The sequence below is a fragment of the Drosophila willistoni genome, chromosome 3R, assembly GCF_018902025.1.
Source record: "Drosophila willistoni isolate 14030-0811.24 chromosome 3R, UCI_dwil_1.1, whole genome shotgun sequence".
Taxonomy (NCBI): domain Eukaryota; kingdom Metazoa; phylum Arthropoda; class Insecta; order Diptera; family Drosophilidae; genus Drosophila; species Drosophila willistoni.
Window position 1 is genome coordinate 17,235,170 of NC_061086.1, and position 20,864 is coordinate 17,256,033.

Genomic DNA, 20,864 nt, shown 5'->3' on the forward strand with positions numbered 1-20,864 from the left:
GGCTTTTTCAAACTAAAATGTATTAGGAAAAAAGTAAGTGCTAATTAATAAAAATAGTTATCCATAAAAAAGTAATCAATCTTGGTAAAGTTCCCCATTTAATACAAAAGCTCAACAAACAGTAAGAAATACATAAAGGTTCAATTTTATTTGAAACAATGTAAGATATAGGTCATTTTGAAAACTCTAGTTCTTACAAATTCATATACTTATCTAAGTTTATGTAGTTAATCATCCAAGTTTGGTCTAATAAGCATTTGTACTCTTTTAATGGCCGTAAATCCATTCCAGCTCATATTGGACCAAGACCCATTTGCATTTGTATTAAATTTGCCATTAAGGTTGCTGATAATTAAATAAGAAAATACCAATGTTTTTAAAAGTATATAGAACGTCAGAATCGGATTTATGTACTTACGGTCCAGTGCAGTATTTGTACCACCAGGCACCATAATATTTCCAAGCACAATTTGTATTTTCCTCTTGATCATTGTCATGATCGTGGGTCGAAAACTTTTGATTTAGATTCCAAGAGGTCATTTCATCGATAGCTGTCCCTTTGAAATCGCCCAAAAATGCCAAAACATATTGAGTATCTTGATTTCCTATTCTAAAATCATTATATCTAGCAAACTCAACAATTCCATCGAAATACTCAAATTCTATATAAAGCTCATAACGTTCCGAGTTGGTAATGCGATGTAATAGTTCAAGACCCATGAAAAAGTCAGCATTTAAGTGACCAAAACCATTGCGATACTCTGACCAAGTTCTTCTAAAGTTTTCGGCTCCATTGAATCGCCTATGTATAACTAACCAGCCACCGTTAGATATTTCGTTGTTGCAGAGAGCCGAAAACCGATTCATTGTGGGAATTTCTATCTCATGAATCCCCGAAGATCGACTGTTGCAACCGATATTCGCATACCTCTCATTGTAGGCAATTATTTCCAGCAATTTGTTTATTTCTGAGTAAAACTTATAATATTTAACGTATAAATATAGTTATCATCTAACTAATCTCACATTCAGTTCCACTTACCTTAGGTGTCGTTGTCTCAAGCCTCGCTTTGATTTCTATTATATATACAAGAAGTAGAAGGAAAGCCTTTTTTGCGCCTACTCTCTTAAAATTCATTTTTACTAAGCTACTTAAACGTATTTTAAAATTAATACGGATTTTGTCACGTTTGACAGCGCGAATGTCTCAAAGCGTTGTGATTATAATTACAAAGAGAGAGGCATTTTTTCTGATAACGTCTATGATGATGACGTCAACAGAATTGTTTGTTATCTCTTGGGCAATTTAAAATATAGTCAATGTTTTGTATTTTATAGAAATTATTCAGTTTAAATTGCATACCCTATCAAAGGGTATTATGGAGTTTGAGAAATGATTGTAAAATAAACTATTTTTGATTGTACGGAGGGCATTTACATATCAAGTACAGTTTAATAGTTTACTTTATACCCGATCAGAAGTTTTTTGTATAGATTCATGATATAATGAAGTAAGTAAGTCGTCTCGCCGACTTAGGTATACCATACACCAGTAAAGCAAATATTTCAACTTTATTAAACAAATGCAATTTCACATGCTTTTTACAAGCATATCTTAGCATCTCGCTTACTCAATCATACGAGCACCCTAGCGCCCCCACCAGCCAACGGCCAACTCTGGCCTTATGGAAAAACGTTTATATGCATAACTCGACTGTTTTTTGTCCGATTTTGATCAAATTTGGTATTTTGCTAGATATTAGTATTAAATTTAAGTGTGCCAAATTTGATTGCATAAGGTAAAAAAAAACGGGAGATAATCAAGATTTTCAAATTACAGGGGCGGAAAAGGGCGTGGCAAAATTTTTGTACATACAAAATGTGTGCATTTACTAAGCGAATATACATACCAAATATGGTGTCTCTAGCTGGAATAGTTTTTGAGATAAACGCTTTTTTTAAATTGCGGGGGCGGAAAGGGGCGTGGCAAAAATTTGAAATAAACTTGATCACTCTACATACTACACGAGTCTACATACCAAATTTGGTGGCTCTAGCTCTTACAGTCTCCGAGATCTAGGTGTTCATACGGACGGACAGACGGACATGGCTAGATCGACTCGGTTGTTGATCCTGATCAAGAATATATATACTTTGTGGGGTCGGAGATGCTTCCTTCTGCCTGTTACATACATTTTGGCGACTTTAATATACCATTTCACCCTATGGGTGTATGGTATAATAAAAACATGGATCAATTGAAAATGTATTTATAAATACTTATGTACAGATTCCAATTAATATTAGACTTCTTTCGAATCATTCCAGCTCATAAAGATTCCATAATTAGAGTATCTGTCACTGAGGTTGATTAAATAATAATCCCCAAACGAAGGAAAGAAATTTGATTACATACGGTTTGTCACAAAAGTCTATGTACCACCAGAATTTTCGTTTTTATTCCTTTAAATTAGGAGCTGTTCTATTGAATTTCTTCAAAACATTCCAATGATACTTTGTCTTAATCATAGCTAGTTCATAGTTTATAGAGGGAACCAATTGTTAAATGATATAAGAGCTCAAGTCCTAAAGAATTCTCCATTCAATTTACATATTAAAACTATCACGATAGTCATGTATCTAATAAATACCAAACTGTCAATTACAAAACTATAAAACCCAGTTGAGAGATCTTTCTCTATCTCTTTCTACACATTTGTATAGACTCTGATCAGTTTCATTTAGTATTGCGAAAAGTCACGTTGTATAGCAATCCGATCTACTCAGAAAATATTTATATTAGGAAACCTACAAAAGAAATATTTTGGATTTCAATTGTCTCTATTCGATGACTTCCTAACCGGGGTAAATCTTGACTGAATGTCCTATAAAAAAAATTGATTTTTGCAAATTTTTAAATGTCTCATAGAAGTATTTTATTTTTCTTATCATTTTGCCATTACTTTGATAAGCTCTGAGCCGAAAGCTTAAACAGAATATATTTTTTTATTCATAATTATGTATATTCCATATATTTGTGATGATCGGGAGAAAGTCTAGCGGTCTACATATATATTTGATGTAAATTAATAGTCAAGAGTCTACTCGATACTCGATCTATAGAATTCGAATTCTATTCCTTTTGGACTTGTACTTATTTCTAAAGCAAGAGTTTGAGCGAAGAAACCTATTTCAAATCGATTAAGTTCAATGATTCAATAATTCATATAAAATCAATTCTACAAACCATTCAATAGACCTACAATCGAAAATTTGAAATGTTTTAATGATAATGTTTCAATATTCGTAGTTTTAAATATTATCGGATGAGTGCTGTCTAATAAGCATTTGCACTGATTTAAGAACATCCCAGCCATTCCAGGTCATGCTGTCAGGTTTGAATATTCCATTTTCATAATATCTGCCATTGAGGTTGCTAATGGTACAAAATAAACAAAAATTTACAAAAGTTACAACTAAACTCAATTTATTACTTACGTTTTGTCGCAATAATATGTGTACCACCAGCCGCCAGAGTATTCATCTGCACAATTGCCGTGCAGGCGATAGTCGTTGTTATTGTCCCAGGTGCTAAATTTTCGATTGAATTCCATAATATTGGCGGCGGTGCCATTAAATGTCCCCAGGGACTCAACCAGGTACTTGTTTTCATTGTTATCTATTTTAAAATTATCATAGCTGACAGTTTTCACATTTCCATTGAAATCTTCCATTTCAATGTAAAGTTCGTATTGTTTCGAATTGGTTATGCGATGTAAAAGTTCAAGACCTACGAAAAATTCCCCATCCAATTTACCAAAGCCATTTCGATAGTCAGACCAATTTCTATTAAAGTTTTCACTGCCATCAAATCGTTTCTGAATAACTATCCAATCTCCACCAGCAATCTCACTATTGCAAAGAGCCGGAAAGTGTGAATAAATTGCAGGTATTTTGATCTGATGAATACCCGATGATCGGCCTTTGCAACCGATTGTTGTGATTCTTTCGTCGAGGTCGACACGTCTGTCTAGAGGATACTGAAATCACGAACATGAGATAATATTGATTGATATAATTGTACACTACTCAGTCACCGTGCTATATATTTCCATTGGATGGCCAAAATATCCAAGAACAAGAGTCACAACACTCGTTATATTCATTCTGGTGGACACTTTCTTTGCCTACTGGACACGTTGGGCAGCGTTATTGTCTCAACAAGATTAATTCCAATTTAGAAATGTTTATTTGAATGCTTGGCGATAAGGTTTAATACACAATTAACACAATTATGTACATGTTATCTCTCATATACATACATATGTACGTATAGATGTGTTATATGTATAATTCAGTGATTTCTGATTTGATCAAAATCGTCCAAGCCTGAATGGCGAAGTAACGTTTAGCCGAATTTGAAGTTTATTACCATCGACAGATTAGTCTAAAACTATTATCTTTCTGTCCCTGACTTTTAATTTTTAATTTAAAGTACACACATATGTCTAAAGAATGGTGTGGGTTTATTCACTCTAAATTTAAATACAAAAATCGTTTGATTTTTATAAAATCCAATTAAAGGAAAGCCCTAATTTCCATTGCATTTTAACTAGTTTGTTTTTGAGCAACAAACTAAACCCAGTTGTATGGCTTATTTTACTTAAATTTGTAATAGGTTTGTGGTTTGTTTGAATGGTTAATTTCATTTACATTCTCCACGAGTTATTTTTCTGGCTGAAATAAACCTCTTTGAAATTGAAATTCAAAATTCATCAGGCAGCTCGCGCACAGCGATTAGCCATAAAAATTATAGATTCAATCTAATTACAAAATGCTGCCAGGCAAAAACCCCAAGTGAATATTTAATTTAATTAACAAGAAACAGTTTCAATTGTCTTCAAGAGGAGAGGATAGACAGGAGAGTGTGGAGCAGGGACAAAATGCGGCTTGGGAATTTATTGTTATGACCAGGGCAACGACTGGAGCGACTTGGAGCGGATTGTCATCAACATTTTGCAGTTTGGTCCTTGTGGCTGGGTTTGGGCCTAATAAAACCGCGGCGCATTGGCGCAATGATTGGAGAAAATAAAAACAATCTGTTGGACATGTTTATTACATTCGAATTTCAAGTAATTGAAGCTGAGTGGCAGTGCTTCTTTGATGAGCTACGATTAGCCACGCCCATGTGCAGCGTGAGCGCCCCCAAGAAAAGAAACTAAAATCACATCTATATTCATTATGGCAGGACATGCTGTTCAACGCTGCCCGCGGCAGGGATAACAAGGAAATGCTGGAAATGAGAGAAATGGGAAAACGCATTCGCCTGTCAAGAGGAGCGGACCAGCGACCGACACACCAACAGACCAACCGACCACATGCTCGGATATGTCAACAATGCGCATGAAAATTCCAAGGTCCCACCCCTTTCTCTTTCCGCATTTGGCCACAATTTCCTCCCAGGGGAAGCAATTTGCCACACACTCGAGAGACTTAACCTAGAGGCTAAACCCCTTAGAATCTAACTTGCCACAGGATGGAGAGGCATAGGCATGTGTTTTTTGTTTTTTTGTCCATCCATGAAAGACATTGGTTTAAGTAATGTGTTTGCGGTTAAATAACCATAAATCAAATCCAAACTCAACTCGGACTCAAGATGACCGGCTTCAGCTTGGACTTGCAGACTTTCAAAACAGAACTCGAACCCATTTTTGGTCGCTGTGTCCAAGGCAATGTGGTTGACACTTTCACCCAAGCATTCCGAGCACTCTTTTAATAGATGGCCAAAGCATTTTGACTTTTCAATGGAATTCCATGGACTTGACCTCATAAGCCACAAATGGGACATAAAATTCGGGGGAAAAAAAATTGAAAACCTAAGTGGGGCATCCACCAGAAAAACGAAAAAAAGAATGAATCAACTCTTCCCTAGCCTCAGTCAATGCATTGCCACAAAGAACTGCTTAAGATTTTTCCTCTATGCCAACTCTCACATAATCCACTTGTCCGCCAATATGTACTTAAAGGTAACAATTGTACACTACCAGAAAACATCAAGACCAAAAATTTATAGCATTTTGTTCCTTTAGTTCCAGCGGGGATGGTATAAAAAAGGTGGAAAAGAATCTTGTCTAATCATTTTACTAGGTTATAGTAAGGTATTCTATGCTAAAGTTTGCCAAATCTAATGTGATTTTAAATAATAGAATTGAATAAATAAAACCTAATATTTTATTTATTGAGTCAAACAAATAGTTAAAGGACTAATATAACGCGGAATTGAGAATATACTTTCGATTAATTAGTACTTCACTAGCTTAATTAATGTACTTTCTGTTTTACTTTAATGTATAGATGTAAATGTAATTAAAAAATAATTGTTTAATCTGTTTTGTTTTATTTTGCTTAAAAATTATTAAAAATATTCGACAGTATCTCTTTGTGTAAAACTAGTTTCAGTCCTTTAATTGTTTATTTTTTACTTTACTAAACTAATAAAATTTAATCATTGTTTATGTCATATGTAGGTGTAGTTTCTAGGTCGCAGTAGTCACAGGCCAGGTGACATATGGATAGTAATAAATAATTAGTAATTAGATCGGAAACTCCCCCTCAACTGCCCAGTATTTCAATAACTGACTGCGACGTTCAGAGCGACTAATTGACAATGACAGAATAATGCTTCAGTTTCTTTAAAAAAGTGTTCTACTTAACTAGGAAGTTAAATATTAAAATCATAGATGGTATATAATCTACTAACCTTTTCTCTGACCGTGTATTCCCATTTGCTACCATATCTTTACGTTGTTCAATATTTTTGGCACGTTTAAACGTTATGACATTTCACAGACGTGTTAGTCCCTCAACGCCCACACAGCTGATATGGCCAACAACACCTGTCGGGTATAAACATAGCTACAGAGGGCAGGCGAAAAAAAAACCGTTCAGAAAGTTTCATTCTATATAATGTTAATGCCTGGCATAGGATAAACAAAAAAACAGCAAACAAAAAAAAAAAGAGAAAATAGTGAACAGCAGTTGCAAAACTGTTTGTTATTTTGCTGGCGTGAAACGCAAAAAAAATCACTTAAATATTTGAATGCCAATTGGGAAGACACACACACATACACACACCCTACCCTAACCCTAACCCCAAGATTCTAACTTGGCTTTATTGTACAATGGGATTTTTGTTGCGCCTTCTCCCCTTTTTTTTGTTCTTTTTTTGTTGGATTTTTGTGCTTTGTTTTGTTGGAGCTTCGTTGTGAGTCATGAGGCTAAGCCGTGAGGTTGTTGTAAGCATCTGTTGCTGCTCCTGCTGTTGGCTTATTATTGTTTTTCAAAAAGCATAACCCCAAGGACAATATGCACTGCATCTGATGAGGATATGAGATGTGGCTGGAGAAGGGGAACGGGAACGGAGGCCAAAACAATGTGCGACACAATTTGAATATTTGATTATTTTTAAAACACGTATCCGACTACGTGGCAGAATGTGAGCGTTGAAATTTTGATAGAGGTAAATGTGAAAGGCCTAATATGGAAGAGCAATTTAAGAATATCTATCGATGTCAATTATACCCGTATATAATAGATATAACTTTCTCTCCAGCTCTTTCTATATAAGATCCAATAATGACTACAATCTCCACACTTTAGAAACGTTATAACATGCAATATTTTAACCCATAAGCCCCAAACCAAAAAGGTTTGACAAAAACCATTTCAAGTTCTTCTTACGACTAAATAAAATTGATTAAGACTCATACTAACATATTAGATCTTTACATATATCATGTTGCTTTAACTTAGAACTTAAGTATAGGAAGGACTGAGGCCTCAGAAAGAGCTTTGTCTTTTAAAGAGATTATCAATTGAAATATTTTGTTTGAAATAGCAACCAAATATGTTAAATTAAGGGACAACAATTAGTGTCCTGTGTTGAAGTTTTAAAAAAAATTAAGTTTAATTAGGCAGAAGAAACTCACTGAATACATAGGATAAAATGATCAGATTTTAAGATCGTAAGGTTTAAATGTTCTATTATACTCGAGTGTAATAGTTATAATCCAAGTTAATCAACAAATGAATTCTCTTAAATTAGGAATACCAATCCTTAAAATATTATTCGAAAGTGTAGTAAAAAATTGAGTTTATTGTCTTATGACATTTTGGATTAACTTATTGGATTATTGGCTGTTAAACAGACTAACTTATTGTTTAACAAACAAATTAAATAGGTTAACACTTACTATTTCTCCATAATTACTACATATATGTTGTAATATATATTTATTTATTATTTTTTGAATACATTTTTGGTTCCAATACTTATCCCGTTATTGCGTGATACTTAAGTCTAATATTATCGTTGTTTTTTTTTCAAGCAATTTGCTGGGAAATCGTTTAGAAGCTTTGACTCTAGGAAGAACATTTCCATTACTTTTCATTTAATCTCATACAATTTGTAAGATAAAGAAGCATAATGGAGAAAGGGTATTAGAGAAAGAGAGGAAGCGAGAGGGATATGTGTACATAGAGAAGGAGAGGGAATGAAGAGAAATGCATGCATGTTTAGCTCAAAGGATCAATTATAGACTATAAAATATAATGACATCTAATAATAGAGCCGCAATCTGAGCTCAGTTCCAGCACCAACCACATTGATGCACATTTCTGGCCTGGTCTGGTCTGGCTGGTTGGTTGTGCATGTCGCCTGACATTACCTGCAACTCACCTGATGAGTGTGTTGGTGTGTGTGTGTTTGAGTTGGGTGGCGGATATGTGATGGTGCTCAGGAGCGTACACAACACAAAACACACCAAGCCGGACATGGACATGCTTAAGCGCCAGGCTATGCCGTCCCGCTGCCAATTCACGACTGTTGACTCCAGTTTGCCTTTGGTTGGTTGTGTTCCGTTCACGCAAGAGGAATAAATAATTGCCGCCTCAAAGGCGAGCCGGTGAACTGGTTGTGGCACCATATTCCTGTTCCTGTGTGCATCTACCACACCTTCTTCTCCCACTCTCCCTCCAAACATACATATACAATGTACATATCCAGCTCCTTCTCCTTCTGCTGCTTGGACAAAACGACATACACCAAAATTGCTCACATGACGCTCAGCATTTTTATACAAAATGTTCGTTGCGCTTAGTTGAAGTTACTTTTTATTCCTCTTTTCTGTCCATATGACGACGTTCCGGCATCATCAGCATAGATTGCCATTTCGCTGTAATTGTTACAAATGGATTTCATGTAATTTAATTGCGGGTTTTAAAACCGATGAAAAATACACCAACCATTCGAGGGCCAAATAACTCATGCTCGTACCTCAACCCTATTGGGAGGTCAACAAAATTAACAACAACAACAACTGCAGTGGCAAACCAAAATGCTGCATATGTTGCAGGACCCTCACAAAGGAAGGGTGCAACGTGGTGAGTGGATAAAATACTATCTAGAGTCACACGGATATGGCAAAGTCCTGAAAATGTTAACCTTCCGAATTACTCACTTTTAAAACAATTTCTTTGTCCAAAATTTAATTGTTAAATGTAAAATATTTGAAATATGTTGCTATATTATTATAATTTCTATAAAGGAAATTGGAAAACGCTGAAACGTTTTTAAAATTATTATTTATATATGTTCCATATCTATTGTATACTTCAAATTGTCTTATCACTTTAAGCGTTTGCTAAAATAAGAAGTTTTAGTTAAAAGTTATTCTTATTTAATTCCAAATAATATTATTTTCAGTTTACTTTTCAATATTTTGAAGCAGTTTTGATATCAAGCTTTCGAAAGAGCTTTTGTGAGCTTTTCCTTAGAATGCTAGTTAGTTGCTAGGATATAAAATGATTGGTTGTCAAGGAGCCATCAAACAAACATTTGAAAATTGAACTAACAAAGTATTATCAAAAGGTTTAGTTTAGAAAATTCGAAATGTTTTCACTGCAACATCCGGAAACAGATGAAAGGTTCTTAGACTTGGAATCAACTGTGGAAGAAGTCATACAACTCTTGAGTGGCCTAATGAAACCAACTGAGAGCGAGTAAAGTTACCTATACTTTACCGTTAATAAGTTTTTTCAAATTAATCCTTCATCTAGGGTAAATTGTAAGACTGAAGCCAGACCAACAGCGGAAAGTGTTACAGAGGATAATTTTATGGTAACCAAGCGTGAGAATCGTCCACCCTATCCAGCTCGCATGCGAATTTGCACACTGAAGAAACTACAGGGAAAAGCTAAAGAAAATCCAGATCGGTTCACCTTTATGCGTCAGGTGGAAGTGGATCAAGATGAGCGCTCTAAGGCCCGACTGGAACGGGAACGTATAGCCCAGAATTTTCGAAAGTGTGTAGAGAAAAACTGAATAATAAATGTGCATATATTCTCATCATCTTTACTTCAGATTGGGTAATGCCGAATATCGTAAAGCCAACTACAATCAGGCCATTCATATGTTTAACGAGGCCATTGAGAATATCAACGATAGCCCCATTTTATATATTAATCGTGCTTTGTGTTACATCAAGTAAGGCAAGTTAATTTTGGATTAAGGCTATTCATTATTGAATTCGTTTTAGGTTGGAAAAATTCAAACGGGCCATAGTTGATTGCGATTTTGTGTTGAACAAATTGGATGAGAAGAATTTGAGGGCTTGGCTATATCGTGCCATGGCCTATAAACACTTAAATGACGAGGCCAGTTTTGAGAACTGTGTGAAATATGCTAAGAAATTTAATTCGAAACAATTGGAGTTTATTGACTCATTTGTGGAGAAAATAAATAATTAGTATATAATGTAAAGTATATAAAATATAATGTCAACTCTTTCAAATTAATATTCGAAAAAGGAATAAAGTCCAAGCTAAGAATTGTGTATGGAATTTGCTTGTCTTTGGGCTATAAATTTGATATTCTTCTAGTCAGCCTTTAAACGACTCTGTTAATATTTACATATGATTATTATTTGAATCTACAATGTGATTTAAATATATCTTTTAAAGTTTCAGCCACTCCTAAAAAAAAAGTTGAAGTAAAAAAAAAGTCTGTTTACATATGAAAATGCCGAGTAGAGAGAGAGAAGGGGAGAAATTTCTATTTAACTCTTTCGATGCCAATGGTATTCAATTGAAGGAAGCAGTACACACACACCACACACACCACACACACACATACACAATACACATATCCTTCTACTCGGTGGCCCATCCCTTCGGCATAAAAGGCAAACAATTCGATGGCGGTAATCAATCTTCCTCCACTCTCTGCCAACTGACAGCTTCGTGGTGTAGAGTCAAATTGCGATCTTTGTTTGTGCCAGCCGGCAAAACTGAGAACCGAGACCCCGAGAACCCAATCATTTGGGGAATTGGTATTGGGAGGCGGCAAAGCAAGTGAATTCGGGTTAAGGGTTGGGGTCTGATAGGAGAGGGGGTGTATGGGGGGTTGCCTGTTCCATTTATGCGTGTCAAAGGTTGGGGTCGACAGATTGAAGCTAGGCAGGCGACACAAATGTTGTACTTGTCACGGTATTGTTGCGGTAGTTGCATCTTGTACTTCGATGGAGTACGAGCAGGGGGTGGGGGGCAGGAACTATACATTTTTCCCCATTGCAAGTGAACCATTTCCAACGATTCCCACTAATCTCTCTGTGCTCTAGTCATTAATCCTTTTGCCAGTCAATTCCATTATTGTCATTCTACTTTTTATCAATATCAATTGTTATATTCTGTCAAATCATGTATTTATGTATCTTTTATTTTGAAAACTATGTGAAATCATGTGAAAATATCAATTATAAATACATTTACTATCATGTAGGCCTAAAAGTTAATTATGTTGAGATAATAATAATACTTTTTTTCCCCTTCAATGGTCAATGTCGAATAATAAGTAATTCGCCATGGGTTTATGGTTTAGAACTTTTCCAATACGAAACTTTGACAACAAAAACTTTATCGATAATGAAATTATATATTAGATGAATGTTGTGTTGGATTTATTATTGAAATAATAAAACTTACTTGCTGGCTTATGCCAATGCCAACATCTGCCGATGAAATATTGTGCACAAAATACACCACCACCAAAAAATGAGCAAAATGGAAATACCAAGCCAGCCAAATTCCTATTATGGTTTGGGCAAGTCACTTTCATTCAGTCTCCGAAGGGCAAAAAAAAAGATACATGCATATAACACGGCTGTCATATGTGTCAGCCAGCAAAATTTCAATATGCTGGAAATTACTTTATGATGTGATGACACACAATTTATCTAAAAAGCCAACCAAAAACCAAAAACCAAACCACACACAGCCAACGTATTGGCTGACCAAGGAAATTGAAGCAAAATAGGGAAATGTCTCTTATTATGGTTTGATTTTGATTCTGACAAGGTTTTTGAAATATATACATATCTTTAATATTTTAATAATTATGAAATTTTCAATGTGATTTAACTAGATTCTTTTTTAAAAAAAAGATCATGTTTTTATTGAAAATCCTTAATGTTATAATTTTTAAGGTTGAAATTCGCATAAACAATTGATCAAGTTATTGGACATAAGTATATATTTTAGCCTTTATTCTATTCTGACTCTTTTCCACAATATATATGTATGTATTTAGGCAAATATATGGCATTAATATTTTACCACTAAAATCCGAACATCTTAAAATGTTTCAACCAATTTTTTACTTTCTTAATATATGTAACTCATATTTTTATCAAAAATATTAAGCTAAATTCGAGCAACTTTTTGAATTGATAACTAAATTTCGTATAAAAATGTTTGATTTTATTTTATTATTTTTATTAATAAGTAATTTAAAATATAAAAACTATTTACAGATATATATACAAAACATGTTGAACACAATTCAGAAATTAAAAGTTTAATAAATTGTCTATAAAATCGAAATCCACATCTAGAGAATCACAAGATGACGAAGTTGACCCAGAAGTTAAGCTACTATTTGTATCCCAGTTAAAATTGTGTCCAACAAATTCCTGTGGTTGTTGGTGTTGTTGTTGTTGATCGAAGGCAAATAAATCACAGGGGTCAATTTCCATATCCTGCATATCTTTGAAGGGTATGAAATCCTGCCCACTTTCCATCCAATTCCAAGGCCAGGCTGTATTATTATCAATGTTGGCCAAATCCGTTTGATTTAATGTAAGTTCGGATGTTGAAGTAAATTGATCTTCGTTCAAGAAATCAAGATTCAATTCCACTTGGTTGAATTCCTCCGTTGATGCAATTGAATTTTGATTGGAAGAAACATATTGCAAAAGTCGTTCGACAATTAGCTCATGATCATTAAGTTTTGGTTCGGATGCCTGATCTATAGGAGCAGCAATTTCTTTCACCTTACGGGCCATTTGCTTTGTGGCCAATTTCTTGGACTTCATGCGACGATTTTGAAACCAAATTTTCACTTGACTTTCAGTTAAATCTAGTCTCTGAGCGATTTCCATGCGTCTAGGTTTGGCTAGATAACGATTCTGATGGAATTCACGTTCCAATTCCATAAGTTGATGGGAGGTGAAGGCAGTGCGAGATCGCTTGGTCTTCTCCAAGGATAATGAAGGAGCCAAGGCAGGAGCTACCAGAGATTCTTCCATTGGCATGGCACATGGAAAACTCTGAAAAGTGAAATGAATTCCATTATTATTAATATGATTTAATTACTTTAAGTTTTACTTTTAACTTACCAAATATTCAGATTCGTTGACCAAATATTCGTTTGCAAACATTTTTGTATATTGCTTGGAAATTCGTTTTAAGTTGCTGGTTCTGCTCTAGTTCAGTTGTGTTTTTTAACTACTTGTCAAGGAGCTGGTGACATTTGTTTTTATACTACCATTCCCAGGTACCGCCTTTTGCCATTGGCGAATCAGAGACAACCCGACAATTTCGTCTTACCTGTCAATCTGAGCCGACTCGCTTCGCTGTCTCTGGACCAGCCGGCTGCTAGTTGTCGCGTCAATATTTTTGAAGGTTCTTGAATAGTTTTTACATTTAGGAAGGTGGCCACTTGGCGACTTGTTGCAAAATGTTGTCGCGCATGTGTGTCTAATGATTTGCCTAGTTTAATTTTAATTGACTTTTGTCCAGACAAAAAAGTATTTCATCGATAGTTATAAATTTGTAGCAAGTATTTTTTGCTCTTGCATGTTTTTTTCTTACCTAACTCTGGCCGAGGCCCTTCATATGATCAGTACTTCTATGGCGTGGGTTAAGCCCTTTATGAGGTAAATATTGTTCAGCTTCAGCCTTTTTTGAGTATGAACGGGAAAATTTTGGTTTTCCCCGGGGTTTTCCAACTCAGTTATGAATATTCGGCTCGCGTAACCCTTGTACCTGTTTATAGTCTTTCTCCAGAGTACTGATCCGTGCCATAAAATGTGACACTTTCGTGTTGATCTAATCACCTACAATAAAATGCACGACATATAAGTTTCCTGGGCTCATGTGTGAGTAGGTACAGAGGTTTTACGACAAATATCCAGGCTTATGTAATCTATATGTCTCAAGACTAGAACCTCTAAGTCCGGCTTGCAGTACTTTTACTAGTAAAGCTTTAGTGAGGACTTTAGATATGTCTCAAATCAGTTAGTTTCTAATATAAGAATACATGGTGACATTAATTTAAATATTGAGACAGAGGAAACAATTGTCAACAACCTATAGAATACTTACATTACTCTACAAACAAGCCTTTGTCTGTTAAACGAATTTTAGTTTTTGAAATTTAATAATTAGTTGTACTACTAATGTTATTTTTATTATGAATTGAAAAATGTCATAAAGATATTTTTCATTCTATTACTTATTCAGGGTTTCCCGTATATAGCAAATATTAAGATTGTTACTATAAGACGTCCTAAATTATTGTCAGGAATTCGATAGACACTCCTATGCACACATCAAAAGAAATTTTCAATTTCAATATTGTCTTTTACATTTAACAACATATATAAAGCTAAATTAGTCTAAAACTCCCTAAAAATTTACCACTTGGTTATACACTTCGTTTTCGAATAAAATATCTCTTATTTTATCAATATTTTCTGTTATACGATACTTGCTTCTAGTTTGTCCATTAGTTTAAGACTGGGGTCGACCAACCTGCGCACAGTCCTCGAGTTTTGAACCAAGTTACGATTAAATATCGGTTTCAAATATATATTCTGACTACTAAAAAAAAGGATCCAAATAAAAATGGGAGTGGTACATTGGTGTATTTTTCCCATAAAAATGGATATTTATTAAATATATGATGTTTGTGATATGACGAAACCCCATCATAAATAAAAACAATGTTCACTCTTTTTCCAGCCAGTGGGTCCAGCTGGTTGGGTTAGAAAAATTCAAAAATCTAAAATCAGACAGAATAATAATAAAATAGCATATCCTATAAGGTATATACACATATTCGTGTCCGCCCATCCGTCTAGATCAACGTAAAATCTGTTATAAAAAAATCGGATAACTATATTATATAGCTCTCAAATAAATATACGCTCTATCGCGCGAATTCTACTACAACAAAGTCTACAACAGAAATATCTGCAAGGGTATACAAAATTCGGCACAATTTGAGTGAATTAAATTAACTAAAATATTAAAACCCAACAAATTTAACAAAACATAAGCTTAACCTTAAAACTCAATTCATTGTGCAAGAAATTATTTAAACGTTTACTCACATACTTAAAGAAGTATCTAATAAATCTAATAAATTATAAATAAGTGAAACGAAATACATGATTCATGTGTATAGAGATGTAAAAGTCCAAAATATATAGTACACACACATGTAGTGTAGAAAATAATCTAAAGAGTTCGTACAAAACTGACATAGAGACTTGATAGCCCTCGAATTTCGATTTAAGAAGAATTAAAAAAAGTAAGTCGTCTCGCCGACTTCGGTATACCATGCACCAAGTAAACAAAATTTTTAAATTTCGAAGGCCAAATGTTAAATTGTTTTTACATGCCTCATCATAAATCATTACAAACACACGTGCATTTGGATATTGCCAACGGACATCTCCTCCCTTATGGACCGCCTAGTTAAACACTTTCATACTTATATTTTGCTTGTTCCTAGTCCGATTTTAATAAAAATTGGTAGATCGGAATCATAATCCACGCTCATACTAAGCCAGTATATATACTAAATTTCATGTCTCTAACTAGTATAGTCTTTGTGAAAATCGGTTTTATATAGGGCGAAAGCGGTCACTGTACATCTTACAAGAACCTACATGGTGGCTCTAGGTTTTATAGTCTACAAGATCTTGCTGTTTATACGGACAGACGGACGGACGGGTATGGCTAGATCGATTCGGTTGTTGATGCTGATCCAAAATATATATACTTTAGAGGGTCGGAAAAGCTTTCTTCTGAGTGTTACATACATTTCGGAGACACTAATATATCATATCATTTATTTTTGAATGGTTTTTTATTCTTACTTATATTTTACACAATATTAGGATTTCCCTTATTTATAGATATGTCCAAACTTTTAGTAAACCTGGACGTATCTCCACTAGTAAACACTTTGGAAAAATCCAAATCTCTCTCAAATTGGCTTGGTTACATGCAAACAACTTCGATCGGGTCATATCGGACCTGTGGGCCTCTGCACTTTCATTTGCGCACCTCACCTTTGTGATATCGGTGTGTGGCTCAATACTTTGGCATCCCACACACATAATATTATACTTATTATAATTGTGTATAAACTTCTCCTCCCTTTGCTCCCTTTGGTTGCCGCAATGAGTGAACCAAATGAAACCATGTGAAATGTTGTAGACTCTGGTTGGAATGGCGGAATGGGTGGTGGTGGGGGGGCATTGCAAAAAGAAGAGAGTATCCGGAGAGAAAAAGCTGGGAGAGAAGGCAAAAACAAAAATGCCACCAAGATTGACAACATGATGGGTTAGACACGAGAGAAGAGACGACATTCAAAACAAAAAGAGAAGGACAGGCAGGCCAAAGCGAAATGTCAAAAAATAGCCAAAGAGCCCGCAAAAAGAAGAAAAACGAACGATAAAATGAAAGAAAACTCGCATTCGCTGCGGAATGTGTAAATAACAAAAACCAAATAAATTCCGTCACAAGCAACAACATAACAGAACACACAAAAAACAACAGAAGAGGCTAGAAAAAAGCGCGGAAATGACATCCAAGCCAAAGCCACAGCAACAGCAACAGCGACAGCGACAACGACCACAAGGCAACAAGACCACAGAGCAACAAACTGGATTTCGACCAATCAAACGAGCGGAGACTTCCCACGGGCCCAGAGACACACACACACAAACACACACTCACATGGCAAATGGAACTCCACCCCCGGCGGCGGCCACCTTGAGAGTTTGCTACATTCTGGCTGCTGTCAGTGCGCATGTCCAGCTCGGAGTGATGGATGGCGGTCGTTCGGTCGGTCGGTCGCTAGGCCACTCCTTATGCAGCGTTGCCTTCACCAGCGATAAGCAGAGTGGCAGTGCCACAATGGTTTTCAGTGCGTTCGGTGCTATTGGATGGAATGGTTTAAATACTAAATCGGGCCGCACGAAGCTTTCGCCGTCGTCGTCAGAAAAGTCGTCGTACAATCGGGTGGAAATATCGTATTTTAAACATAAATAATAACATTTCACGGTGTTTCTCAATTTTATAAATAAAACTGTCAAAAACAAAAATTCTCTAAAACCAAAAAACAAAAAGGTTTAATGAATGAAAATATATACATAAGTAAAGCAAACTAAAACTAAATCAAGTGCAAGTTGTGAACCGCCACCATTTGGAGAGCCCTTCTTCCGTATAAACCGGTTTCTGCGCACCTATCAAAGGCCAGAAAGAGACAGCTACTGACTGTGGTGTGAGTGTGTGTGCGAGTGTAACTTGTAACTACAAATTGCACTGCAAGTGTATTGTATTTGTATGGTCTGTGGCCATTGCAAGATTCCAATTTCAACGATCTTCGACAACTCTACAAAACTCTACACACACACACACGCAGCGGGAGAGAGAGAGAGAGAGAGAGAGAGGGAAAGAGAAAGAGCCCCTAGCCTTCATCATACGCAACGTTGTACAATAAGTTTCTGCGTTCGGTACATAACTTGTATTTCTATATCATCTTGCATTATCGCTCGTTTTTAGTGACTTTTTGCCTCTGAGTGTGTATGTGTGTGTGTTGGTCCAAGTGTCTGTGCGTGTGTGTGTGTGTTTTGGCCATGTCGCCATGGTGTGTTGCCAAGGTGTGTGAAAAACGCAAAACTGTCGCGTTGGTAGCACTTTGAATTGTGTCCGCGTGCCGCTTGAGTAAACACACACACGGTCTCGTTTCGGTCGGCCATAGTTTTCATATTCACATTGTTGTTTTTGTTGCTCTTGTTGTAGTTGTTGTTTTTATCGTTGTCGTCGTCGCGGGTTTCGCTTCCACAACTGGCTTGTTGTTGGTTGTTCTTCGACCTTTCCTTGGCATCAACATCCGTCAGTTGCAGATAATCCAAAAATATAAATGCATAATATATATATTCAAAAGTCCATGTAGGTCTCCTATTGCATAAATTTGCAAAGTGTCTTCACAAGACCCGTATTCAAAAGTTTTTGACAAATGAAAAGTGCAGAAAAAAGTGTGTGACAATTGAGTCAAAAAAGAAAGAGAGAGCGAGAAGAACATGTTTTTATCGACCTTATGAGTGCAACAAAATGGCAGAGAAACTATATAGAATGGTGCGTATTCAATTAATGTACTTAGAAATCTAACAATTTAATATAGTTATTAAAAAAAATTGTACATACATATAGCATTGTATTGTACATACTTTGTCAATCAAATTTAAAATATAGAAATGTTAATATGTAGGTACATACATACAATCTGTTTCATATTCAACATTGAAGTGGATAATACTAGGATTCTCTGTAGGATTATTTTTATATAACAAACATTTCAAATGTAGACTAAAATTCTATATACATAGTTATAGTTCCATTTAATTCCTGTGTATTTATATTATTTTATTAAGAGCAATTAATTTTTTAAACATATTTTCACTTCAGTTTGATTCTTTACCTCACATGGAATCAAATTTGTTAAAAAACATACAGAACAAATAAACAAAAATCAAATAAATGACTGATCGAACTATATAACAAAAAGCAATATCTGTACGATAATTTCGAGCTTTCGTGAGGAAGACAATTTTTCCGCCTTCTTTTAAAGGTTCTCCAATTGTTTTAACTACTTCATTACAGGTGTTTTTAAATACGAAAAAATGGCTAGTTATTGATAGTTTTGATTAGTTTTAATTTTGAAAATTATCTAGTTAAAATTGTAATGTTCGGCAGAGAATTATCCAGCTTGGACTTCACAATAAATTTAAACAATTCAAGTGCCTTAGATAGAAATTCTTCCTTGTAACAAAAGTTCCGCATGTCAATTCCGAGAATCCTGTAGTCGATATTTTAAGGTGTTGTTGTCTGAATCTAATAATATAAACGGGCCCGGTGCGGCCCTATTCCCTCTTTCCCTTGATTGAACGTGGTTAAATATTGAATTGGCAATTTTTCAAGTTTTAAAATTAGATGCAAATTTTACCATCTCATCGACAGTCAAAATGTAAAAAATAAAAAAATTTAAATAAATAGCTTTTGTATTATCAAAGTTATATTAATAATATAATATGTATATCTTGGCTGTCTCGAAACAGTTATCGGCTTTTACCCTTGTACCCTCTTAGAGGGTCAAATGTATATATTTGTATGTATGTTTATTCTTGTTCAGAGTGGGAAGACGAGTCTATATATTTAGCCATGTACTTCTATGCCTATAAGAACGCATCTGTAATGAAATGAAAGTTGAAAATTTGTTTGATCGGACCACTACAACATGTACGTATCTGCCATAGAAACCAGCGTAAAAGTTTATTTTATTCAAAAATATCTTATTGTTAGTCGAAATATATAAAAATAATACAAGTAGAGAAATTTCTAAAAATATAAAATTTTTTTTTTTAAATACTGAAATATATGGAAAACATAGCTCAAGGAAATTTTTTTGAAGGAATTAACAAGGTTATATGAACTTCGGAGCATCCAAAGTTAGCTTCATCTAACTTGTTTTGCTTAAAAATCCTAACACAGAACATTTTCACCGAGAGTTGTGTAGACTTTTGTGGTCCGATAGATATTAATTGTTTCAAATGGTCTAATATAAACAATAGAAAACGTGTTTTTAAAAATTGTAGGGATAACTAAACTTTGAAACAAACTGGATCTGTGTACATTTGTAAATACATCGACAAAGGTTTTCAATGGAACGGTGTAGACAAAATGGCTAGATCGACGAGTGTGTTTATGTCGCTCAAAACGCTTTATGGTATCGAATTCGTTCCCAATTCCAAACACAATTCGTCCAAATTACGTTGATGTATATTTACTTAAAAATTATTTATCATAATGTCTGTCTAGAGCAGCGCAAGTATTCAAAAGTTTTTAGTCTCCAAAACGTAGAGAACTATTATATATGTTTATTACTAATTTACAAATTCTAAAATGCATTAACGATGACTATATTAAAGTTGTCGGTCGAGCATTAAGTTTTAAACTATTTTGGATTATTTGCTGATTCTATCTAGATCACTATTAAATTTTATTATCATTAAATTGTATTTTTTTGAGTTTGATAAATGTACATAGTTTGTATATCTACATAAACTTTTTAAAATTTTGATAATTTCAATGTTAAATTGATCAAAACTAGTTAACAGTTTCCATGATTTAAAAACAATAAGACTAAAGTAAATCCATCCGTCTATCCTTCCATA

At 34.8% G+C, this 20,864-nt stretch overlaps 4 protein-coding genes across 4 annotated transcripts; 1 reads left to right on the top strand and 3 right to left on the bottom strand.

Moving 5' to 3' along the window:
• Nucleotides 1-179: 179 nt before the first annotated feature.
• On the bottom strand, nt 180-542 carry LOC26529270 (fibrinogen C domain-containing protein 1-A). The gene is made up of 2 exons (XM_023178287.2): nt 419-542; nt 180-345 (listed from the first exon to the last, which is right to left on the bottom strand). The coding sequence occupies exons 1-2, from the start codon at nt 538-540 to the stop codon at nt 228-230; spliced, it is 240 nt and encodes a 79-aa protein (XP_023034055.2). The 5' UTR covers nt 541-542; the 3' UTR covers nt 180-227.
• A 2,770-nt stretch (nt 543-3,312) lies between these two features.
• LOC124459731 (fibrinogen-like protein 1) lies at nt 3,313-3,734 on the bottom strand. The gene is made up of 2 exons (XM_047009342.1): nt 3,499-3,734; nt 3,313-3,436 (listed from the first exon to the last, which is right to left on the bottom strand). Exons 1-2 carry the CDS (start codon nt 3,732-3,734, stop codon nt 3,313-3,315), a joined length of 360 nt encoding a protein of 119 aa, XP_046865298.1.
• A 6,215-nt stretch (nt 3,735-9,949) lies between these two features.
• LOC6647276 (tetratricopeptide repeat protein 12) lies at nt 9,950-10,806 on the top strand. The gene is made up of 4 exons (XM_002070766.1): nt 9,950-10,059; nt 10,117-10,362; nt 10,421-10,543; nt 10,596-10,806. The coding sequence occupies exons 1-4, from the start codon at nt 9,950-9,952 to the stop codon at nt 10,804-10,806; spliced, it is 690 nt and encodes a 229-aa protein (XP_002070802.1).
• Nucleotides 10,807-12,862: 2,056 nt separating this feature from the next.
• On the bottom strand, nt 12,863-13,854 carry LOC6647275 (protein zerknuellt 2). Its single transcript, XM_002070765.3, has 2 exons — nt 13,731-13,854; nt 12,863-13,661 (listed from the first exon to the last, which is right to left on the bottom strand). Exons 1-2 carry the CDS (start codon nt 13,770-13,772, stop codon nt 12,903-12,905), a joined length of 801 nt encoding a protein of 266 aa, XP_002070801.2. The 5' UTR covers nt 13,773-13,854; the 3' UTR covers nt 12,863-12,902.
• Between the last annotated feature and the right edge of the window lie 7,010 nt (nt 13,855-20,864).

Coding starts and splice junctions, on each gene's coding strand:
- LOC124459731 (XM_047009342.1), bottom strand. CDS start 3,734: ATGGAAGATTTCAATGGAAATGTGAAAACTGTCAGCTATGATAATTTT. Junction 3,437..3,498: donor ACATATTATTGCGACAAAAC/GTAAGTAATAAA, acceptor TTGTACCATTAG/CAACCTCAATGGCAGATATT.
- LOC26529270 (XM_023178287.2), bottom strand. CDS start 540: ATGACCTCTTGGAATCTAAATCAAAAGTTTTCGACCCACGATCATGAC. Junction 346..418: donor TACAAATACTGCACTGGACC/GTAAGTACATAA, acceptor TTTAATTATCAG/CAACCTTAATGGCAAATTTA.
- LOC6647276 (XM_002070766.1), top strand. CDS start 9,950: ATGTTTTCACTGCAACATCCGGAAACAGATGAAAGGTTCTTAGACTTG. Junction 10,363..10,420: donor ATAGCCCAGAATTTTCGAAA/GTGTGTAGAGAA, acceptor TCTTTACTTCAG/ATTGGGTAATGCCGAATATC. Junction 10,544..10,595: donor CGTGCTTTGTGTTACATCAA/GTAAGGCAAGTT, acceptor AATTCGTTTTAG/GTTGGAAAAATTCAAACGGG.
- LOC6647275 (XM_002070765.3), bottom strand. CDS start 13,772: ATGTTTGCAAACGAATATTTGGTCAACGAATCTGAATATTTG. Junction 13,662..13,730: donor TCAACGAATCTGAATATTTG/GTAAGTTAAAAG, acceptor TTCACTTTTCAG/AGTTTTCCATGTGCCATGCC.